This window comes from Citrus sinensis, chromosome 3, assembly GCF_022201045.2.
Source record: "Citrus sinensis cultivar Valencia sweet orange chromosome 3, DVS_A1.0, whole genome shotgun sequence".
NCBI lineage: Eukaryota > Viridiplantae > Streptophyta > Magnoliopsida > Sapindales > Rutaceae > Citrus > Citrus sinensis.
Genome location: NC_068558.1, coordinates 33,584,686 through 33,607,732, shown reverse-complemented (window position 1 = coordinate 33,607,732; position 23,047 = coordinate 33,584,686). Strand labels below are relative to the sequence as shown.

Genomic DNA, 23,047 nt, shown 5'->3' with positions numbered 1-23,047 from the left:
TGGGAGGGTGCACCTCAGTTATCGATGTGCCCATCCAATAACATTTATATATTTTCTTTTTCGGGAGTTGATTAATCATAATAGAAAGATAAAATTCATTTGAAACACATGTCAAACATTTATTAAAAAAATTTATTGCAGTTGTCGCGTCTAAGTTTTTCTCGAAAAAATATAAACGGCTATTCTATTCCAATTTTTGGATTTTAAAATTGAGATTTCCAATATTTTTAATTATCAGGATTATTCTGTTTCTTCCTTCAACAACTTTTACTTTCACTTGAGAACCATTAAAAAATAAAAATAAAAAAGCAACATCTGTAGCCAATCAAAATGCAAAATCTCAATATTCCGCAATTTAAAGAAAGTAATCATATTTAATTTAGAACCAATTAAATATGGTGACTAGAATATCCAAAATAGTTAATGAAATTTTTTACAATAGTAATGCTGATGGCAACACCACAGGCTCAAGCAACAAATAAACCCTATGCTATTACAAGCATAAATGCTTTTGACAACTACAAGCAACTTGTGGGCTGAACTAATCCAGAGGCAGATCCATCAGCATGGCTACAAGATGTTTCCGCCGGTTGATTTTTATGCGTAAGCTTGACGTCTTCTAATTTTATCCTTGAGCATGGGTTCTTTGAACTACAATCAAAATTTACAGCTACTTCTGTTGCTGATGTTACATGGATATCCTGGTATGTTACATCACTAACCCCTGAAACCTGTTACATCACCAATTACATCACCAATTGGTATGTGTATTGCAATAAAACAATATGTTACTTAAGTTTAATTAAATATCCTTTTGATATCTCACCTTGCCAGGGCATCCTTCGTTATTAGGGCAATAATTTTGATCAATAAAGATGGGATTTTGGACATTCTTCATGACTGCATGTTGGAAAAGGATATTTCTGGCAAAACCACTGCTTGGTCTCCCCCATGACTTTATTCTTAGTCCATTTTGTGTACCTATAAATGTCACAGTTTTAACTGTAATTTTTTGCCCTCCAGCTTCATTCAAATCTTTCCCCAAACTCCCAATGCTGCAAAATATTACCATAAATTGATGTCGTAAATATTTAAAACAATAAGAATATTAAAACGATAATATAATATCAGGAGTTTTCTTCCCAAACTTCCATTCCGCCCACAACAATCCAAACTCTTTTTAATAAAAATATTAAAATGATACCATCAATAGAAGTTACCGGTGGGTTAGCCAATAACTCTTAAGAATTAATGATACTATGCGAAACTAAATTCCTTAAATAACTAGTAATGTATAAAAAAATCATTTGGTCAACAGTCGTAAACCTTTTTTCAGTTGGGCAGTTGAAGAAGAAATCCCCATGTGGTGAACTTGTAATCGGTTAATTAACTTCTGCTAAATTCTGTTTAACAAAAAGCAAATGACTAAAATAAGTCACGTCTTTGACTTGAGACCTAAGCTTTATCCTTTCGGTGCAGAATTTGGCATGAAGAGGGACCTAACTGGTGACTATACTTTCTTGATAACCTAGTAATGTGGCTTGATTGTTTGCTTAATCTGAGTAACTGAAACAAGTCAAACAGTAATATGCATCAAAATTGAAACAAAAGAAATAAAAAAAAGGTAACTTATGTTAAATATCCATTTCGAAAGTAGCGAAATTGCGGCTAGTTATAATAAATAAAATGAAAATAATAATATCATTAACGAAAATGCACACGGTGGACTGAAAGTCTGAAACTGCTTCCCACTTGAATAATCTTTGATAAAATAAGAAAAAATATTTGTTTTCTTTGAAACTTTATGACATTTCATTAATCTAGTATAAAAAATGTCAGCACTGATGTGTCTTGCTACATAACCCATATTCGCAACGCATTTTATCCACTTTCATTGAAATTTTCATTTTTTCGCGTGGCTTTTTAATATTTTTCTTAAAAATCAATAGTTGATGTTGGTGGAACTGCGCTCCGGATTCATTTTCCATATGTAACTAGAGCTGAACTTTGAATATTATATATTTATTTTGTGTCTAATTTATTCTCTCAACAAATTAATGTCACATGAAAAACAAAAATTTTCGGAAAGAAGGAAGCCATGAAACAAGGGAAACTTTATTTATGAATTTAGCCTTCCGACCCAAAACAACAATCTGTGTTTTGAAGATATGGCCATTAAGAATTCAGGAAATTTCAATATTCTTATTAGGCACTCGCTAAAATTGTGGATCAAACAATAATTCAGTTACTTTTAGAAAAAAGAAAAAGAATTATAATATAAGGTCATTCTATGATGTTGTTAAGCATTAATAGTCGCATAAATATGAATTGTTGGATTTAATTAATACTTATAACATTAGAAGCCAGTTAGTGCAATATTTTAATAATTTAAAATTAGCTGGTTATCAAACCAATTAAACGGCTATTTGAAGATTAAAAAAAGTTATAATCTTTGTAAAATTATGTATTTTTTAAATATATTTTAATATTAACATAATTGAATATTATCTTTTAATAATATTCTCTCTTTCTTACCAAAAATTTACTAGATTAATAAATTTAACACCAAGAAATTAAATCTATATTGTTCCAATTATAAATGATAAAAAGAGATCACTATTAATATGTGACGATGAAGATTAAATAATATTTCAATATTTATTACACATAAATCTAAATCAATACGTATATTTGCATGTTTAATATTTTTATCTGTTAGTGATTCAGAAAATATTTATCATTTAATTAAAATAAAATTCTATCCACAAACATATATATTACCTACAACTAGAAAATTACCTATTGTTTATTAAGTAAGCAACTAATTAACTGTTTATCAACTAAATTAAATCAACGGTAAAGATTAAAAGATTTAAATCCGATAATCCATATTATCAATACTACAAAAATTCGTATGGCATCATAGAAAAATCTTACAACTATTAAAGCTCTAGCAACAATAGTGCCTGACCGCTGCATATTGAAATCAATTAATTTTATGCGTAATCAACAAAGTTTAAGTCATGAGCATGCATGAATATAAATGGAAAGATGTACTTGTGTGTGTCCAATGTTAATCGATACAACCTTTAGAAGCTACACAAAAAATTTAGTCGAATGATTTTCGAGTGGCTTTATTTTGCTGTAATTTCAAGCAATAAGGAGAAAAAGTTCAGAGAAATGAACATATCGTTCCTCGGGAAGTCGGGAACTGAGGAGGCATTGATCTTATGCTCAAAGCAACATACGGGCATAATTTTACATAGCAGCAGAAAAGCAGAAAATGGATAAGCACTTTTTTCTGTTAATTTATTAACTACCTTTGAAATCTCCCATCTTACCAAACCATATATAGATATGCACTTGTCTTTTGTATGAATTTGATGCTTCTGTCATCAAACATCATCCAAATTTCGGTTAAGGTGTAGTAAATTAAGATCGTATTAGTCAACGCAAAAATCACTCCCAAAATTCGGCGCAGATTGCATTCACTACTAGTGCTATTGCCATTTCTACAGTTCATTCAGATCCTATAAATACCCATTTAAATCTTTTCAACTTCACACTAACTCCTCAACGTCTCAAATCTATTTCTCTCATTTCTATTAGTAAATTTAAGCTTTGAAACAATGTCAACATCAAGGTCTTTGCCTATTAGTTTTTTAACATTTCTTTTGATTCTCTTCTTTAGTTCATCTTTAGCAATTCCCTTGAGTTACAATGTGCTGAGCTTCGGAGCCAGACCCGATGGTCGGACTGACTCAGCAAAATCCTTTCTTGCTGCGTGGGCTAAAGCCTGTGGCTCGGCGGAGGCCGCAACCATTTACGTGCCACGGGGGAGGTACTTACTACACAATGCTGTGTTTCAGGGCCAATGCAAGAACAATGATATTACCATACGTATTGACGGGACTCTGGTGGCTCCAGCTGATTATCATGTTATTGGAAATGCCGAAAACTGGATTTTATTTGAGCATGTTAATGGGGTTTCTATTAATGGCGGCGTTCTTGATGGCCAAGGTGCTGGCTTGTGGGCTTGTAAAAAGTCAGACAATAGTAATTGCCCCAGTGGCGCTACGGTAATTAAGTTGAAATATCATCCTATATCCAGTCATAAATCAAGTGCCTTTTGGCTTGTCATATTGATTGGCTTTATACTTTAATTATTAGAGTAGATAATCCTTCTTTTGTATATACATGAGCAGACACTTCGCTTTAGCAACTCAAACAACGTTGTGATTAACGGATTAGCATCCGTAGATAGCCAGAAATTTCATATTGTCATCAACGGATGCAACCATGTGAAAGTACAAGGGGTCAAAGTTTCGGCCTCCGGTGACAGCCCCAACACCGATGGCATTCACGTTCAATCATCAAGTGGTGTCACAATTTTGGACTCAAAAATTGGGACTGGTGATGATTGTGTATCAGTTGGCCCAGGCACCACCAATTTATGGATTGAGAATGTCGCTTGTGGCCCTGGCCATGGTATTAGGTAAAATTAAAAAGCATAATAATTTGTTTTTCTCTTCATTTTTGGTGTTATAAATATTTAGTGCTGATTAAATTGGATATTGTGATTTTGTTGCAGCATTGGCAGCTTAGGCAAAGAGCAACAAGAGGCTGGAGTGCAAAATGTGACAGTAACAGCTGTGACATTTACAGGCACTAAAAATGGAGTGAGGATTAAGTCCTGGGGGAGACCAAGCAATGGATTTGCCAGGAACATTCTTTTCCAACACGCTCTTATGAACAATGTCGATAATCCAATCATAATTGATCAAAATTACTGCCCTGACAACAACAATTGCCCTGGACAGGTACGATATTTATTTATCACAAGTTTGTAAATGTGATTATTTGAACGTTGATGTGAATAAAATTCAACTCAATAAATTTTTTTTTTTCCCTTGTTCAATAGGCTTCAGGGGTTAAAATCAGTGATGTGATATATCAAGACATTCATGGAACTTCGGCAACGGAAGTTGGAGTAAAGCTCGATTGCAGTTCGAAGAATCCATGCACTGGAATTAGCTTGGAGGATGTGAAGCTCATTTACAAGAATCAACCAGCTGAAGCTTCCTGCGCCAACGCTGATGGATCGGCCTCTGGATTTATTCTGCCAAATAGTTGCTTGAAGACTTGAAGTTATGAAAAGTATTTGAGTTGGAAAAAAAAGGCATAGGAAGCCGATCATGATTATATAGTTAGTAGTACACAGAATTAAAAGGAAAATGAAAAAAAAAAGGGCATAAGAAGCCGTTCATTATACTTAGTACTAAGGTTGTTCGGTTTTGTAAAACTACGCCCATTGGGCTTGCTAGTGGCAGCTCTTACAATGCGCTGAAAGTATTGCTGTCTCTTTTCGCGCGTAGAAACTCATAATGTTAATGAATATTAATTTATCTTATGACAACCTCTATTTTCCAATTTCTGTTTCTTAATGTTAAGGCATGGGGTTTCTATCATCATAAGTTTCAAAAGTCATGTTTAATTCAACAAAAACGAAAAATGAAAAAAATACAAAAGAAAAAAGAAAATGAAAACAAAAAAGAAAAATTTGACTTTCTGGATTTTCTTCAAATCAATTGACACATTGTGTGCATTGTGGGTCCTGATTTTGGACTCACATCTAATCGTAAAAAGACAACCTCCATGATTGATATCAGCATGTCTTGAACATTTCGTGATGCTGTTGAAAGCCGAGGGTCCAAAATTTCATTAAGTGATATGCTCCTGATGAAAGATGATGACGAAATTGAAGAAATAAAATCTCTTGGATGATTTTCCTTTTATCACTTCTAATGCCAGTACTCCAAAGCTATACACATTGCATTTTTTGGTAACCTTCATTGTGTTGGCAAGCTCAGCAAAAGTGAATGATGAAAATCATCATTTGGATATGACGCCTATTAATGTAAAAGTGATCACTGAGTTTATTTAAGAACGCATACCTGGAACAACATATCCAAATGGCCCCCAAATTGAGTCCAATTGGACGAATCTGGCTTGAGGAATTTTGCGATTCAAACAGAGCTTCATAATCTAAACCAGCAACACATTCTTGCTTGATAAGTCTCGATGGATAACTGGTGGGAAGCAGTCATGATGCATATAAGTCAAGGAATTAGTTACACCTTTCATCATATACATTCTCACAGTCCAGCTCTTGAATTTTTCTATTGTTGCATCATTGCTTAGAATTGTGGTCACACTACCCGTTTCAATACATTTAGACTAAATACGAGTGCCCAATGTGAACAGAGGCCAGAAAATTTCACAATATTTCGATACCATAATTCTGGCAATGCCTTGATTTCTCGTTTCTTTGTTGCATGCTTTTTTCTTTCGTTATAAATCATTTATATAAATATGCAAATGAACATGTAAATTCATAACAGATTCTTATATTTAAAAGAATATACATGGCATAGACACAACTAATCATCAAGAATTTGTGTTTATCAGAAGAGGCATGTATGCAGCACATAAATTATAAATTCTCACAAACATATGTGACATTGTTATCTTACTCCGTGTTATTAATTTCGAATTTCGAATTTTAAAAAAAAAACCTTTTCACTGTTTATATCTCATATCAGTTTATATGATTGAATTTAAATCTATGTGAACATCTGCTCTAAGTTTCCTATCATAAATTGTGGAAAATTATTAATTTCACTATCAAGTTTTGTTGGTTTTATTGGTTTTGTTTGTACTCGACTCTCTTAGGGCATGCATTGGAGACGGCTTTAGCACTAAGCCCACTAGGTGGTCTCCTAAGGCCCCAAATTTTAGAGAGGCCCAATATTTGACATTTGTTTAATTAATACGCTAATAAATAATTATTCTTCTAAGATTTCAAAGATTTTATTTAAGTTATGTATATAAGAAAGCCTAACTTTTAGATGTGTTCCTATTATTACTCCCATTTATAATTATCCAAAAATAAGATTTGTTTTCTCAATAAAAATTGTATATTTGATAATCTTCACATATGGTAGGATTAATAGTTTTACAGTTAATTCTTTATTTTATTAATGTTTCCAAGGAAAAAAAATAAATACTTTCACTTTTCGGAAAGAATACTCTATTAAAATTACTAGCATTAGATTTGACTTTTAGTATTCCTTTAAACTCTATTAAAAACCTCAAAACTAATAGACATTGAATCAACAATAATCTTAGCTAAAATATTTCTTTTGCTCTTCTCTACAAAGAAAATTATTCTCTAAGAAATATATTGCTATCAACTAATCATCATATTCATCTCAACTGGACAACTTCTATGTGCTATTCTTCATTATTTATTTTAAATTATTATTATTCTTTTCTTTTACAAATTTAATTTATTTTTAATTTTTATATTGGTATATGGCTTGTGTAATCCAAAAGAATTCAAATTTTAAGTTATTTTATATATCCTTCAAAAGTTGATGTTGTTCAATGTACAAAGACCTAAAAAGAAATTCGCCTAAGGCCCCGAATCCCTTAAAGCCAACCCTGGATTACATGATGGGTATAATTTTATTGTGTTGTTATTTTGTTGCATTTTTAGCAAGAATATGTGTGTGTTTGTGTGTGTAACAAATTCAATTAACATGTTTTCATTATTGCATACTAAGGTCTAGCTCCTCTGGTTAGTAGGCAACCTTACCAAGACCTAGGTCTTAGGTTTGTGTCTCATATAGTATGTGTCTATGTTTAATTGATTTTTTTAAATAAATATTTTGTTTGTTAGGGAAAAGAACATGTGACATTGCGTGGTCTGGCGAAATTAAAAGATTTAGCATACACTTCCTCAAATTTTAAGAAATAGTTATATAAACTTATTTTAGGACACATAACACATATATTCTTTGTTGGAAAATTATCAATCATCCATCCAAAGAATATTTTGTTATCAAAAATACTAAAAAAGTTTAAATTTGTTCAATTTTACACTCATTGTTTTCAATTTATATCAACCGTCCACAAAAATATTAACTCTGCTAGAGTACTTAAGATGATCTGAGCAAAATGACTATTTAACCATTTTTAACTTAATTAAATTAAAAACAAAAATAAAATGTAAAACATCTTGCCATCTTCTTCCTTGTCATATCTCTCTAAATTTTAGTATTCACGAAATAAATATACAATTTGTGTCAAATCCTTCATTTGCCAATATCCTTTCCCACCAAATCCTTCAACCACTTGTGATAATTGACAATAACTTGCCTTGGACTTTGAAGGCCGGCCATTCAGGAGTCTTTGGGAGGTCGCAACTGTCCGTAAGGCCGACAGAATAGGCAAGTGACGGGCAGCAGCAGCAGTGGCTATGATGAACATGCCCCACTTCGATGAATGTTTGATGCTGGAATTTCTGGGGCTGTCCTTCGTTCTTACCAAATCCTTCATAATTAGAAGAAGATGAAGTTAGGTCTAATTGTTTTTATTCTTGTTCATCGTTGATTTTATTCTTTGATTTGCAATAAAATGTTTATTTTATGTTATAATGTGTCATTTGAGGTATATGAAGTATGAAGGATTAGATAAAAATAGTTTTTATTTTAATTTTTATATCTTAAAATATTATTTCATTTATGAATTTAGTATGTTAAATCTTTAAATTATCGTTGTGATGCCATCAATTATAATAACTTAACATTTTAGTGGATAACTGATACAAACTAGAAACAAGAAGAGTTAAAACAAATAAATTCAAGCGTTTGTAGTATTTTTAATAACGAAATATTTTTAGTGGATGGCTAATAATTTCCCTCCTTTCTTAAGCTTTTATTTATGTTGAAAATGATCGTGTAATGATCAAACAGAAAGTTTATTGTGGCTCGAGTTGGTATATTTTATATTTCGTTTTATTTTATTCCTCTTATTATTATTATTATTATGGGTTCCTCTATTATGCTGTAAGTTTTTTACAGCATCAATAATATTTTTAATTGTGTACTATTAGATTTAATTAATGGTACACAATATTTGTAGTAAAAAATAAAAAAAATAAAATAATGATAAACGGTTAACAAACGTGTAAGGGGTGGAGAATTTTGTAAAATAACTATGACCATCCTTAAAGTGTGAAACAATTTCACTTAAATAGCATATTTTATTTAAAATTATTTTTCAATCCTCCTTTAAATTTGAAATGTGATAATCTTTTTTAAATAAATCTTCCAAAAATATTACCATTAAGTATAAAATATAATGGTAGGTTATTTAACACAAATCAAATAAATAAGTTACAATTACAAAATTTATATATGATATAATAGTAATAAATAACACAACTAAGTATATATACTTAAGTAAATGTCATAGGTACATCAATAAACTTATTGTTGAGATTGCTTGTAACATCAAAATTACTTGATCACACATGTTTTAATAAAATTTTATATCGTATATTAAAATACTCATTATTTTATATAATATTAAGGGTCATTGTATACTTGATCATGAAGTATGTATTATTTTTAACACCCATTTAACATACTTATTCTCTTAACTTTATATTTATCTTACAATTAATATCCTTACATGATAAGAATTTTAAATTTTATAAGCCTATATATTTTCATTTTAATTTCAAATGTCACTTTGTTAATTTCACAAAAGTTAAATCTAATATATATTCCTAATGAGCTTTAGTTTATGAACCATGAAAGATTATTTTATTGATATCCTTTGATTGTAATTATAAAATTTTATGTTATTAAGAATCATTACTTTTGTTATGATAATTAATAGTGACAATAAATAAAATATTACCTCCAATAATATTTACGTGGGAAAAAAAGTGAAAGAAAATTATTTATATTTTTATATTTTTATTGACATGGTAGGAAATTATCTCAGCCTTATAAAATTTAACTTTCACAAGTTTGTTTTCATTTTATTTTCAAATGTCACTTTGTTAATTTCATAAAAGTTAAATCTAACACATATTCCTAATTAACTTTAGTTTATGAATCATGAAAGATAATTTTATTATTATTCTTTGATAGTAATTATAAAATTTTTATGCTACGAAGAGTCATTACTTTTATTATGATAATGAATAGTGACAATAAATAAAATATTACATCAAATAATATTTAATGGACAAAATGAGGAAAAAAATCATTGTATGTTTTTATATTTCCATTATAAAGATATGGTTTGTGATACTTTAACTTAAAATTTTGGCACAATATTTGAGCCACTAATATCTCATAGTCTAATGGTTGTTATTAAAAGTCAAAGCAACATTTCATAATGTTATATCCTCCACCATTGAATTGTATGAATTAAATAGTTTAATTTTTTGATAAAAATTTAAATCAAAATATTTCTCACTCTATAGTTATATAGACATAAATATTTTTCAATAATAATTGATGAATAAAATATTTCTCATTTGTTGTGACTCATATAGTATTATTAATAAAACACATATAAAATAGTTTATTGTAATACTTTCTATTATCATTATTGTTTAGGTATTAATGGTTTGTAATTAAATTCATACAATACAAATTATTACAAGACTTTGTGTTAAATAACCTACTTGATATTATATTTTATACTTAATGGTAACTGATTTTGGAAGATTTATTTAAAAGAGATTATCATATTACAAATTTAAAGGAGGGCTGAAAAGTAATTTTAAGTAAATATACTATTTAAGTGAAATTATTTCAAACTCTAAGGGTGGTCACAATTAGTTTACAAAAATTATCCACCCACTTGAAGTCTTGAACGGTTACCATTATTTTTAAATTATTTTTTTAGTACAAATATTGTATACCATTAATTAGATCTAATGGTTCATAATTAATACATTATTGATGCTGTAAAAAACTTTACAGCATCATAGAGGAACCCTATTATTATTATTGTTGTTTCTGTTTCATTTTTCATGGTCTAGTATAGTACGTTTTACTTGTGCTTGATAACTGCTAGCTTGCCACCTAATCTTGACTAAAAGTATGACCGGATTTTTTCAAACTAAAGCAAAAGAGGGCGAATTGAAGAGTCCGGAGAAAATGAGAAACGGTGGAGAAATTAGATTAAGAAAACATATTATTTACTTTAATAATTATTAAACTATGTATTAAAAATAAAACAATTGTTGGTTTACTTAATTAGTAACTTTAGTTAAAAAACAAATTCCTAGATTTCTCTGTTTGCATGAAATTTAAATCCAGTACGCTGATTTTAATTGTGCTTATATTTTAAATACTATTTTGCCACACATACATTACTTCTAAATTCTTAAATAAGTAATTAAATTATGTGCCACTGAAGGATACATAATTCTTATATATTTACTGCACTTCTTAAATATCTTGCAGTTTAAATTATATGCTACCTATCATTTTTGACAGTTGTTTCATATTAAGTTCTTATTCGGTCATACCCATGTATATGATGAATGAATGATATATTACTAAGATAAAAGAAAAAGGATATTTGATTGGAAAGGAGAATTTCTTTTGTTCTTTAATACTTTTCATATTCACCACGACGTTAATTATTATTTAATCATTTAACTTTACGATTAAAAAAAAATTTAACGTACAAAAGTAACATTATATATCAGACTCGACAATAAGATGAAAAATAATATTTACCATAAAATCCATTAAATCGAATTCATTGATTTTTTTATTTCTTTTCGAGCGATGGTTGGGCGATAGCCATCTCTCAATCCGGGCAATGGGCTCTCGCCCAAACAGAGTTGGTGGTGAAAGGCCGTTCCCTGATTTCAATTTGATTTTAATAGAAAATGTTAATTTAATAGTTTCAATAGGCAGAATTTCGGATCAAACATTAGTACTGCAAAACTTCACTCTTGAGTACAAAAGAGTGAAGTTTTGATTTTGTCTTATACGGCAATTAGTGTAAGCATCCTCCAAGAAGCCCAATGGGTTTTCTCAGTCAGGCCCATGGAAAATTCCTAGGCTCATTAAAAAGGAAATGAAAAAAAAAAAAAACGCAATTTAACGCAAGAATTAATTTTATTTTTCACAATTTCAAGCAACTATTTGGCTGAACAAAACCAGAGGCCGATCCATCAGCATTCCTACACGATGCTTCAGCTTGTTGATTCTTGTAAATGAGCTTCACATCCTCCAAGTTTATGCCAGAGCATGGATACTTTGGACTACAATCAAACTTTACAGCAATTTCCGTTGCAGATGCTTCATGAATATCTTGGTATGTTACATCACTGATTTTAACCCCTGATGACTGTTGAATATAAAAAATATAATTATTAATTTGAATTTTATTCACATAGACGTCTAATATTCTCACATACAAACTTGTGATACATAAAATACCTTTCCAGGGCAATTCTTGTTGTCCGGGCTGTAATTTTGATCAATTACGATGGGATTATCGACATTCTTCATAAGAGCATGTTGGAAAAGAATGTTCCGAGCAAATCCAGTGCTTGGTCTTCCCCAGGACTTAATCCTCAATCCATTTTCAGTTCCTGTAAATGTCACAATTTTTACTGTCACATTTTGCACTCCAGCCTCATGCAGCTCTTTGCCTAAGCTACCAATGCTGCAACGAATTCACAATAGTAGCACTAAATATTATGACATAAAAAAAAATGCTATAAATAAATCATCATGCATGTTCTTTATTTTCTACCTGATGCCATGGCCAGGGCCACAAGCAACGTTTTCAATCCATAAATTGGTGGTGTCAGGGCCAACTGATACACAGTCATCTCCAGTCCCAATTCTAGCGTTCAAAATTGTGTCATCACTTGATGATTGAACATGAATGCCATCGGTGTTAGGGCTGTTTCCCGAGGCCGAGACTCTCACCCCTTGTACTTTCACATTGTGACATCCATTGATGACAACATGAAACATCTGGCTATTTTGGGATGTTAGTCCGTTAATCAGAATGTTGTTTGAGTTGCTAAAGCCCAGTGTCTGTTCATTTACACAAGAAGGAACGTTATTAATTATTTTAATCTGAGGAGAATAACCAAAACCAAAAACCGCTTAATTTATGACTATAATTAAAAGTAACGATCTTCCAACTTACCGTGGCACCGCTAGGGCAATTATTATTGCCTGATCGTTTACAGGGCCACAAGCCAGCACCTTGGCCATCAAGGATGCCACCATAAATATAAACGCCATTAACATGCTCAAATAAAATCCAGTTTCCCGCATCTCCAATGACACGATAATCGGATGGAGCCACTAGAGTCCCATCAATACGTATGGTAATGTCATTGTTCCTGCATTGGCCTTGAAAGACAACATTGTGCAGCAAGTACCTCCCAGGTGGCAAGTAAATGGTTGAGGCCGCAGTTGAGCCACAAGCTTTAGCCCATGCAGCTAGAAAGGCTTTCGTTGAGCCACTCCGGCCATCAGATTTGGCTCCCAAACTGATCACATTGTAAGTGACCACTGGAATTGCTAAAGACGAACTAAAGAAGAGAATCAAGAATATTAGTACTAAAAGAATATGCAAAGACATTGATTTTGCCATTTTCTTCAAAACTTAATTTGAAGATAGGAATGAGAGGAATAGATAAATAGTTGGAGGATTGAATGTTCGGTTGATGGAATTTGAAACGATTTAATGGGGGCATTTATAGGATTTGAATTGAGTGAAAGCAAGCTGCAAGCGCCGAATTTTGGGAGAGATTAGTTTTGCTTTAACTAATACAAACTTTATTTACTTAAATGCCCTTACTTGAGACTTGGATAATATATATTCGATGACAGAAGGATACAGATGCAAACAAAGGACAATTGCACATACATGGTTTGTAACTTTGTATGACAATGGGAGATTTCAAAGGCAGTTCTATTAAATTAACAGAAAAACGGAAAAGTATTTATCTATTTTCAGCTTGTCGGTTGCTATATAAAATTATGCCCTCATGTTTGCTTTAAGCACAAGATCAGGCAATTCCCGTGGAACACATTTCTGAACTATTTGCCCTTTTAGCTTGAAATGGCAACCTATGCTTCGTTTTGACATTTTGTTTCCTCAATTCATGTGGATCAATCTATTCATTTGTGAACTATTTGTGATCGTTGCTTCAAATTGCAGCCTTTGCATAATTTTGTTTTTGTCCATCATGCCAAAAAATTACTAGAGATTAACATTTTTTGGCAACAGCTAGCCAAAATATAGCACACATAGTTAACGGAGCTAAATTTCAAATTGCTATATCAAAGAATGTAGCATATACACAACTAATCATTAAAAAGCTGTAATTATTAAAAGAGTTATATATTAGTTCGTTAAATATCTTATTAACTGAGTAAGACCACCAGTATAAATTCTCACAAACATACGTGGCATTGTTATATTACTGTCATGTTATTATTGTTAATTTTCTAATTTTTTAAAACTTTTTCGTTATTTGAATCTGCATAAGCATATCCTCTAAGTTCCCTGTTATATGTTGTTAAAATTATTATTACGCTATCAAGTTTCGCTGGTTTTATGGGTTTTGTCTGTACTACTGACTCTTTCAGGGCAATGGGCATGGCGTGATGGATGCAGTTTTATTGTATTGTTATTTTGATCTTTTTAGCAAGAATAATATGTGTAACGATTTCAATTAAGATACTTAATAAATAGAAAAAGAATTGTGACACTCTGCGAAAAGTTACAACAAACACTTCTTTAAAATTTTAGAAACTGCAACATGACTCGGAGGCTGGGACTTCTTTAATATGTGGAGCGAAAAATGGAGAAGTAATCGGCGGTTCTTTTTAATTATAACAACAGTTTCAAAAGATGGAGAAAAAAGAAAAAAAAAGGATGAAGAAGAAGAAAAAGGCCCGCCAGTCTCTAGATGTTCATTACTTAATTGCATTTCACTCCTTTCTGCTAAAAGCATTCCATATTAATTAATCAATTACATCGCCGTCATAATTGTTGCTTGTAATGGATTAGTATAAAAAATGAATAAACTTTTAAGAAAAGAGTTTCCCCACCCGGGCCACCCCCACCCCCGACCCCATACCATTACGTAATATAGACCTACTTGCTTGATATATGCAAGAATGAGAGGGGGTTGGGGGGTGCTTCCATGTGGCAAAATATCATTTGCGAGTTAGCTTACGAGTTAATCAGTCACAGCACAGCAACCAAGTGAGTTTAATGATAGAAAGCAATTTTTATTTATTCTGAAAATGGTCGTGTAATGATAAAATAGAAAGTTTAATTGTTGCAATAATATATGTTTTAGACATTGTTTTACGACAGCAAGAGACGTATTCTAAAATCTTCATGGTAAAAAGGTATGTAGGACATTTTTAGCACAATAACATAGTAATTACCTCAATTGATTTCAATTTCAATGATTGTTCGTTGTTTTTACTATTTAACAGAAAATTGAGGAAATAATTATATCATATTTTGTTGGGTTAGCTATGTTGCCACATCGCTCATTTTAATAAATGATGTTTCTTGGTTCTCATAAGGATATAAAGGGATCAATATTAATATACAATGAGCCAATTCATGGGCACTGGCCACAGACGTATTTAGAAGTACTTTTAGCACGAGTTAATGTCATCAATGTACACTGATCGCACAGACGAATGCTGCAATTATTCGTGCTTTAATTGATGTACCGAGGGCTACATGCATGGTGCATTACCAAGTTTTTGGTGTTGGAAATACGAATTGATATTGCTTCTTTGAATTTCAAAACCTGCCGAAACATCAATTTCAACATAGAAAAGAACTCCATAAGTAGCAGCTATTGATACTGTTTATGTCACTGTTCACAGACATTGTTTATCAGATACTATTTACAACACTGTTCATCCACCAACAACTACAAAATTTGTCAAGGCGTGCACAAAATACTATCCTTTAGACCGATTTCCGCTCCTCTACGAAGATTTCCCAATGAAAAAAAGAAAACAAATAATGCGGATTGATCTTCAGGATTTAATCATGATACTGCTGCCATGTCGCTCATTTCGATATATATGAGTTCTTACAAGGATATAAAGGAATTAATATTAATATATAATGAGCCCAATTAATGGGCAATGGACACAGACGTGCTTAGAAGTACTGTTAACACGAGTTAATGTCACAATGTACACTCATCACAAAGACAACGACATCAATTATTCATGCTTTTATTAGTGTACCGAGGGCTACATGCATGGGTGAATTGCCAAGTTCTTGGGGCTCCCCTGTTTAATGCAATTTTTGTTTGGTACGGATAGCAAGTGATTGATCGAGTACTGACCAGCACACACAGTGGAATTCGAGAAATCATAAGTATATTGTGAGGCTTATAGTTTACCATAAAATAATGGAGTTACCTCTAAAGGAAAGTCTTTAGTTAATAGGCCTCTGACGATGTAGAAATATAAAGATTGAAAGATAAGAGAAACTAGATTTTTGAATAACGAAATTTTATTAGGAAAAGTTTGAACGAACAAAATCAAATTTTTTGGCCCCTTTTATAATAATCTTGAATATCGCTAATTTATCGAAATAGACAAATTTGAAATATTATTTTATAATAAAATTCTCGTAATCTTAAGGAAACCAAAACAAAAAGCACTTAAATATGATATTTGAAAAGAGATAAAAATCTTGAAAGTAATAGAAAAAATAGGAAAATATTTTAAAATTGAAAAAAGATTGGGAAAGAAACAAAATTATTGGTTCGACGGCATCTTGTCACAAGTTTCGAAATGATATATTATATGAAAAAAAAATGAACAATTGTAGCCCAAGTTATGACTCTGAAAAGTACCCTGGTTATCCTACTAAACCGTCCTACATCAATCAGAAACTGAACTGAGTAGTTTAATTCTTAAAGAATTTGTTGGGAAAAGGACTCACACAAGCAATTGCGAATTAAGCGGAAATAAAACTCTTTTCCTCTTTGTGTTATTAAAATAGGATGTGTACCATAAATAATAGGCAAAAAAAAATCAATCAACTGAATCTAAAATAATAAATCAACTACAAAAGACACAAATTTTTACGTGGAAAACCCAAAGCAAGAAAGAGTACGGGGCCATAGTCTGATACAATCTTCCACTATATTAATGAGATTACAATACAAGTTTTTCTCTAAATAATATTGAAGGCTAACAACATCAACAATCTCAATATTCTTGGCTGCAGTAATAGCCTAATATATGTCTCTCTAACATCTCTACTTTTATGTATTTAAGTCCCTTGTGATTTAATTATGTGTGTTTTATTATAATTAAGTATTTTATGTATTTTAGGGGGCATCATAGTCATTTCACAGTGAACGAGAGATCAGATAGCAAAATGGACAGCAATTTTGAACTCAGGACAGTCGAAAAACCTTAGGAAGAGTATAAAAGGATAAACGACATTGTTCACATATACGGTACTATTCATTGTACTGTTCACAATACTATTCACATATACAGTATGATGATGTGGCATTGATTGTTGACGTTGACTGATGATGTGGCATTGATTGATGACGTGGCAACATTCGATTGGACGAATGATGTGGCATTGAGTGGTGTTGACTGATGACGTGGCTTGACCAATAATGTTTCACGATCCTATTGGACTAAAATGTTAATGTGGCATTGACTGATGATGTGGCAGTATGTTAGTGGACCGAAAAATGTGCGTATGATACATGCATATACACGGAATGACAGCCCTGATGATGTGTTCTATCCAATCAGAACTTGTCACATGTCACAATCCTGAGCGTCCAAATTGTTTTAATCCAATGACTGTGATTTACTTATTGTATCTATAAATAGGGGGCTCCCCCTCTAATTTGACACCCCTAAATCCATTTTTGAGCTCATTTTCTATAATTCCTTCTCTGTCTTGTATTTTCTACATATTTTAATAAATTTCTATTTTACCCCTAGGTCAATTATAAGTAGCTAATTTTCTTTCAAGCTTGGGTTGAAGATGAAGTCTCAACATGTTCCATGGGCTTAATTTGGCAAATTTACTTTCTCTTCCCCTTTAATTTTTGTGGATGATTTGACTTTTTATCAACAAATAATAATAATATTGTCTAAATATTACACTGGTATAACTGTCTTCCCAATGCAAGGTTATTACTATTTGGCACGATAAGCACTTAGCACCATATTTGTTGGAGTGAGGTTCATGAAGAGTGGAAACCCTCCCTCATGATTTATTTGGCACTAATAAAGAATATTAAGCCCGTGATGCATGTTGAATGCAGATCCATAAACCCAAGCTGAAATGACCCGCCCCGAATCCCCCCGGGCGAGTCAATCTAATCTCATCAAAACGGACTTGATAATAATCTAATTAGTAAGGATTCTGCCGAAAATTCGGCAGAGGCTTCTATATATATATATATATATAACACTCCCAATATGAAAATATGTAAAACAAGCACTCCCAATATAATTCAATATACAACAAACTCCAGTGATCAACATCATCAACCAAAATGATGAGTTTCACTCAAGATATCTCCAGAGTATCAAAAGATAATATTATAACTAATATTAATATTTCAGTTAATTCTTAATCCCAAAAGAATAATATAACAAAATTATACAATCCCAAAAGAACGAGATAACCAAGATGTCATAATAAAAACATTTATATCTTCTAACACCATCATGTGGCCAAGACTCAATATATATTTACAGTCGCTGGGTCGGTCTGGTGTACCTGCAACCTCCTGGTGGGGGGGGGGGAATATAATAAAAATGGGGTGAGTTTAAAACTCAGTGAGTGGATAGTAGTTTTTGAAAACTAATTCTTACTTTAAAAGAAATAATCATATCATTTCCAAACACGATTTCATCAAACCATATGCGAGAAACCAGTAATAAATCATTTAACATTTAAATCAGATTACTAACCATGAAAAGCATATATAATATCGTACTAAATAACTATGGAAATCATATCACAATATCATATAAAATACACAAATCTGAAAATCATCACAAACAAGTACCCAGGGAAATAATCTCGTCATATCCAGACCTCAACGGACAGGCAATGACGTACTATCTGGGTACCGTCACGCCCCGGAGCTACACGGATAGACAGGGAAATACCATCTCATATCTCATCATATATGTGCATCCATAATCTAGTCCCCAAAGGACAAAAGCACCCAAGCACACGACCCAAAACCTCTGTGTGTACTCAGACGGGCCGCAAAGGCCTGTATCTCATCTGTATCATCTGTAGCTCAATATTTGTCTATATCTCATATTTGTATCTCTGTAATCATCATACCGCATGCATATGCCCCCAAAAGGCAAAAGCGCCCAAACACACGACCCAAAGCCTCTATGTGTATTCAGACGGGCCCCAAAAACCTCCATCTCATCTCATTTATATCACTATATCTGGTGGGAAGGGTACTGCCTAATGATTTCAAAAACAATCACTATACTCATATTCGCATATCTTTTAACCATACTTTAAATCATACTACATTTGAATCCACTTTTCTTATCTTTAAAATACTATCATGCTTATTCAAAGTCGATACGCAAAATCATTAACCAAACATTTTAATAAAACACCAATGCGTGAATAAAATCCATTTTGAGGAAATCATTAAATCATAACATTTAAAATACTTATTTCGCAAACATGCTTTACTATTATAATCAACTATGAACATAAGTTTTATATATTCCACTCACAGTGACGGTGTTCACGCTCGGTTATCGTCCACGTCCACGAATCGGTTCTTGCTCGCGAATCCTCCTAAATCAAGGAAACGACATAATTATTTTCTGTAAATCGAAATTATGACTTAATTTATGCAATAAACTCGAAACGAACATCTATCCATAATTCACAACTCCCGTGTCGGTAAAATTACTAAAATGCCCTCGAGTCCGTAAATCATTAAAATATTTTGAAATTATAAATCACCGAATTACCCTCAGAATCATAATTACACACAATCCTCAATTCTAGGAATTACTAAAATATCAACAAGCTCATAAATTACAAAATTGCCCTCATAGTGTGAAATTACCGAAATGCCCTTGCCTGTCAACGATCATCGGAATTTAGTCACCACTGGCTGAGAAGCTCAAGTCTGAAAGTTCGAATCACGCTAAGTTCAATGGTACCGGCAGTGAGCTCCAACGCGTGGAAACGACCCCGGAATCTAGCTCGACAGCCGTGAATTCCAACAATTGGCCGACGAAAAAACAGTGATTGTTCGTTGTTTTTACTATTTAATAGAAAATTGAGGAAGTAATTATATCATATTTTATTGGGTTAGCTATGTTGCCACATCGCTCATTTTAATAAATGATGTTTCTTGGTTCTCATAAGGATATAAAGGGATCAATATTAATATACAATGAGCCAATTCATGGGCACTGGCCACAGACGTATTTAGAAGTACTTTTAGCACGAGTTAATGTCATCAATGTACACTGATCGCACAGACGAATGCTGCAATTATTCGTGCTTTAATTGATGTACCGAGGGCTACATGCATGGTGCATTACCAAGTTTTTGGTGTTGGAAATACGAATTGATATTGCTTCTTTGAATTTCAAAACCTGCCGAAACATCAATTTCAACATAGAAAAGAACTCCATAAGTAGCAGCTATTGATACTGTTTATGTCACTGTTCACAGACATTGTTTATCAGATACTATTTACAACACTGTTCATCCACCAACAACTACAAAATTTGTCAAGGCGTGCACAAAATACTATCCTTTAGACCGATTTCCGCTCCTCTACGAAGATTTCCCAATGAAAAAAAGAAAACAAATAATGCGGATTGATCTTCAGGATTTAATCATGATACTGCTGCCATGTCGCTCATTTCGATATATATGAGTTCTTACAAGGATATAAAGGAATTAATATTAATATATAATGAGCCCAATTAATGGGCAATGGACACAGACGTGCTTAGAAGTACTGTTAACACGAGTTAATGTCACAATGTACACTCATCACAAAGACAACGACATCAATTATTCATGCTTTTATTAGTGTACCGAGGGCTACATGCATGGGTGAATTGCCAAGTTCTTGGGGCTCCCCTGTTTAATGCAATTTTTGTTTGGTACGGATAGCAAGTGATTGATCGAGTACTGACCAGCACACACAGTGGAATTCGAGAAATCATAAGTATATTGTGAGGCTTATAGTTTACCATAAAATAATGGAGTTACCTCTAAAGGAAAGTCTTTAGTTAATAGGCCTCTGACGATGTAGAAATATAAAGATTGAAAGATAAGAGAAACTAGATTTTTGAATAACGAAATTTTATTAGGAAAAGTTTGAACGAACAAAATCAAATTTTTTGGCCCCTTTTATAATAATCTTGAATATCGCTAATTTATCGAAATAGACAAATTTGAAATATTATTTTATAATAAAATTCTCGTAATCTAAATAAGAAAACCAAAACAAAAAGCACCTAAATATGATATTTGAAAAGAGATAAAAATCTTGAAAGTAATAGAAAAAATAGGAAAATATTTTAAAATTGAAAAAAGATTGGGAAAGAAACAAAATTATTGGTTCGACAGCATCTTGTCACAAGTTTCGAAATGATATATTATACGAAAAAAATGGACAATTGTAGCCCAAGTTATGACTCTGAAAAGTACCCTATACATCAATCAGAAACTGAACTGAGTAGTTTAATTCTTAAACAATTTGTTGGGAAAAGGACTCACACAAGCAATTGCAAATTAAGCGGAAATAAAACTCTTTTCCTCTTTGTGTTATTAAAATAGGATGTGTACCATAAATAATAAGCAAAAAAAATAATCAACTGAATCTAAAACAATAAATCAACTATAAGAGACACAGATTTTAACGTGTAAAACCCAAAGCAAGAAAGAGTACGGAGCCATAGTCCGATACAATCTTCAATTATATTAATGAGATTATAGCATAAGTTTTTCTCTAAATAATATTGGAGGCTAACAACATTAAGAATCTCAATATTCTTGGCTGTAGTAATAGCCTAATAGATGTCTCTCTAACATCTCTACTTTTATGTATTTAAGTCCCTTGTGATTTAATTATGTGTGTTTTATTATAATTAAGTATTTTATGTATTTTAGGGGGCATCATAGTCATTTCACAGTGAACGAGAGATCAGATAAAAAAATAGACAGGAATTTTGAACTCAGGACAGTCGAAAAACCTTAGGAGGAGTATAAAAAGATAAATGGCATTGTTCACATATACGGTACTATTTATTATACTGTTCACGATACTATTCACATATACGGTACAATGACGTGACATTGACTATTGACGTGACACTGACCGATGATGTGGCATTGATCGATGACGGGGCAACATTCGATTGGACGAATGATGTGGCATTGAGTGCTGTTGACTGATGACGTGGCTTGACTAATAATGTATTACGATTCTATTGGACTAAAATGTTAATGTGGCATTTACTGGTGATGTGGCAGTATGTTAGTGGATCGAAAAAATGTGCGTACGATACATGCATATACACGGAATGACAACCTTGATGATGTGTTCTATCCAATCAGAACTTGTCACATGTCGCAATCCTGAGCGTCCAAATTATTTTAATTTGATGACCATGATTTACTTATTGTATCTATAAATAGGGGGCTCCCCCCTAATTTGACACCACTGAATCTATTTTTGAGCTCATTTTCTGTAATTCCTTCTCTATCTTGTATTTTCTACGTATTTTAATAAATTTCCATTTTACCCCTAGGTCAATTATGAGTAGCTAATTTTCTTTCAAGCTTGGGTTGAAGATGAAGTCTCAACATGTTCCATGGGCTTAATTTGGTAAATTTACTTTCTCTTCCCCTCTAATTTTTGTGGATGATTTGACTTTTTATCGACAAATAATAATAATATTGTCTAAATATTACACTGGTATAACCGTCTTTCCAGTGCAATGTTATTACTATTTGGCACGATAAGCACTTAGCACCATATTTATTGGAGTGAGGTTCATGAGGAGTGGAAACCCCCCTCATGATTAATTGGCACTAATAAGGAATATTAAGCCCGTGATACATGTTGAGTGCAGATCCAGAGACCCAA

The 23,047-nt window shown here is 32.1% G+C and overlaps 2 protein-coding genes across 2 annotated transcripts; one reads left to right on the top strand and one right to left on the bottom strand.

The window, feature by feature from the left end:
* The first annotated feature begins 3,580 nt into the window (after positions 1-3,580).
* Positions 3,581-5,418, top strand: LOC102621490 (polygalacturonase-like). The gene is made up of 4 exons (XM_006478498.4): positions 3,581-4,079; positions 4,206-4,495; positions 4,592-4,820; positions 4,922-5,418. The coding sequence occupies exons 1-4, from the start codon at positions 3,630-3,632 to the stop codon at positions 5,144-5,146; spliced, it is 1,194 nt and encodes a 397-aa protein (XP_006478561.4). The 5' UTR covers positions 3,581-3,629; the 3' UTR covers positions 5,147-5,418.
* Positions 5,419-11,859: 6,441 nt separating this feature from the next.
* LOC102616383 (polygalacturonase-like) lies at positions 11,860-13,533 on the bottom strand. Its single transcript, XM_052438204.1, has 4 exons — positions 13,048-13,533; positions 12,643-12,932; positions 12,324-12,552; positions 11,860-12,231 (listed from the first exon to the last, which is right to left on the bottom strand). The coding sequence occupies exons 1-4, from the start codon at positions 13,498-13,500 to the stop codon at positions 12,007-12,009; spliced, it is 1,197 nt and encodes a 398-aa protein (XP_052294164.1). The 5' UTR covers positions 13,501-13,533; the 3' UTR covers positions 11,860-12,006.
* Positions 13,534-23,047: the final 9,514 nt, after the last annotated feature.

What these genes read in the sequence shown, in the direction of transcription:
- LOC102621490 (XM_006478498.4), top strand. Translation starts at nt 3,630, where the DNA reads ATGTCAACATCAAGGTCTTTGCCTATTAGTTTTTTAACATTTCTTTTG. An exon ending in ATTGCCCCAGTGGCGCTACG is followed by an intron (nt 4,080 to 4,205) that starts GTAATTAAGTTG and finishes ATACATGAGCAG; the next exon opens with ACACTTCGCTTTAGCAACTC. An exon ending in GGCCCTGGCCATGGTATTAG is followed by an intron (nt 4,496 to 4,591) that starts GTAAAATTAAAA and finishes ATTTTGTTGCAG; the next exon opens with CATTGGCAGCTTAGGCAAAG.
- LOC102616383 (XM_052438204.1), bottom strand. Translation starts at nt 13,500, where the DNA reads ATGGCAAAATCAATGTCTTTGCATATTCTTTTAGTACTAATATTCTTG. An exon ending in ATTGCCCTAGCGGTGCCACG is followed by an intron (nt 12,933 to 13,047) that starts GTAAGTTGGAAG and finishes GTAAATGAACAG; the next exon opens with ACACTGGGCTTTAGCAACTC. An exon ending in ACAAGAATTGCCCTGGAAAG is followed by an intron (nt 12,232 to 12,323) that starts GTATTTTATGTA and finishes TATATTCAACAG; the next exon opens with TCATCAGGGGTTAAAATCAG.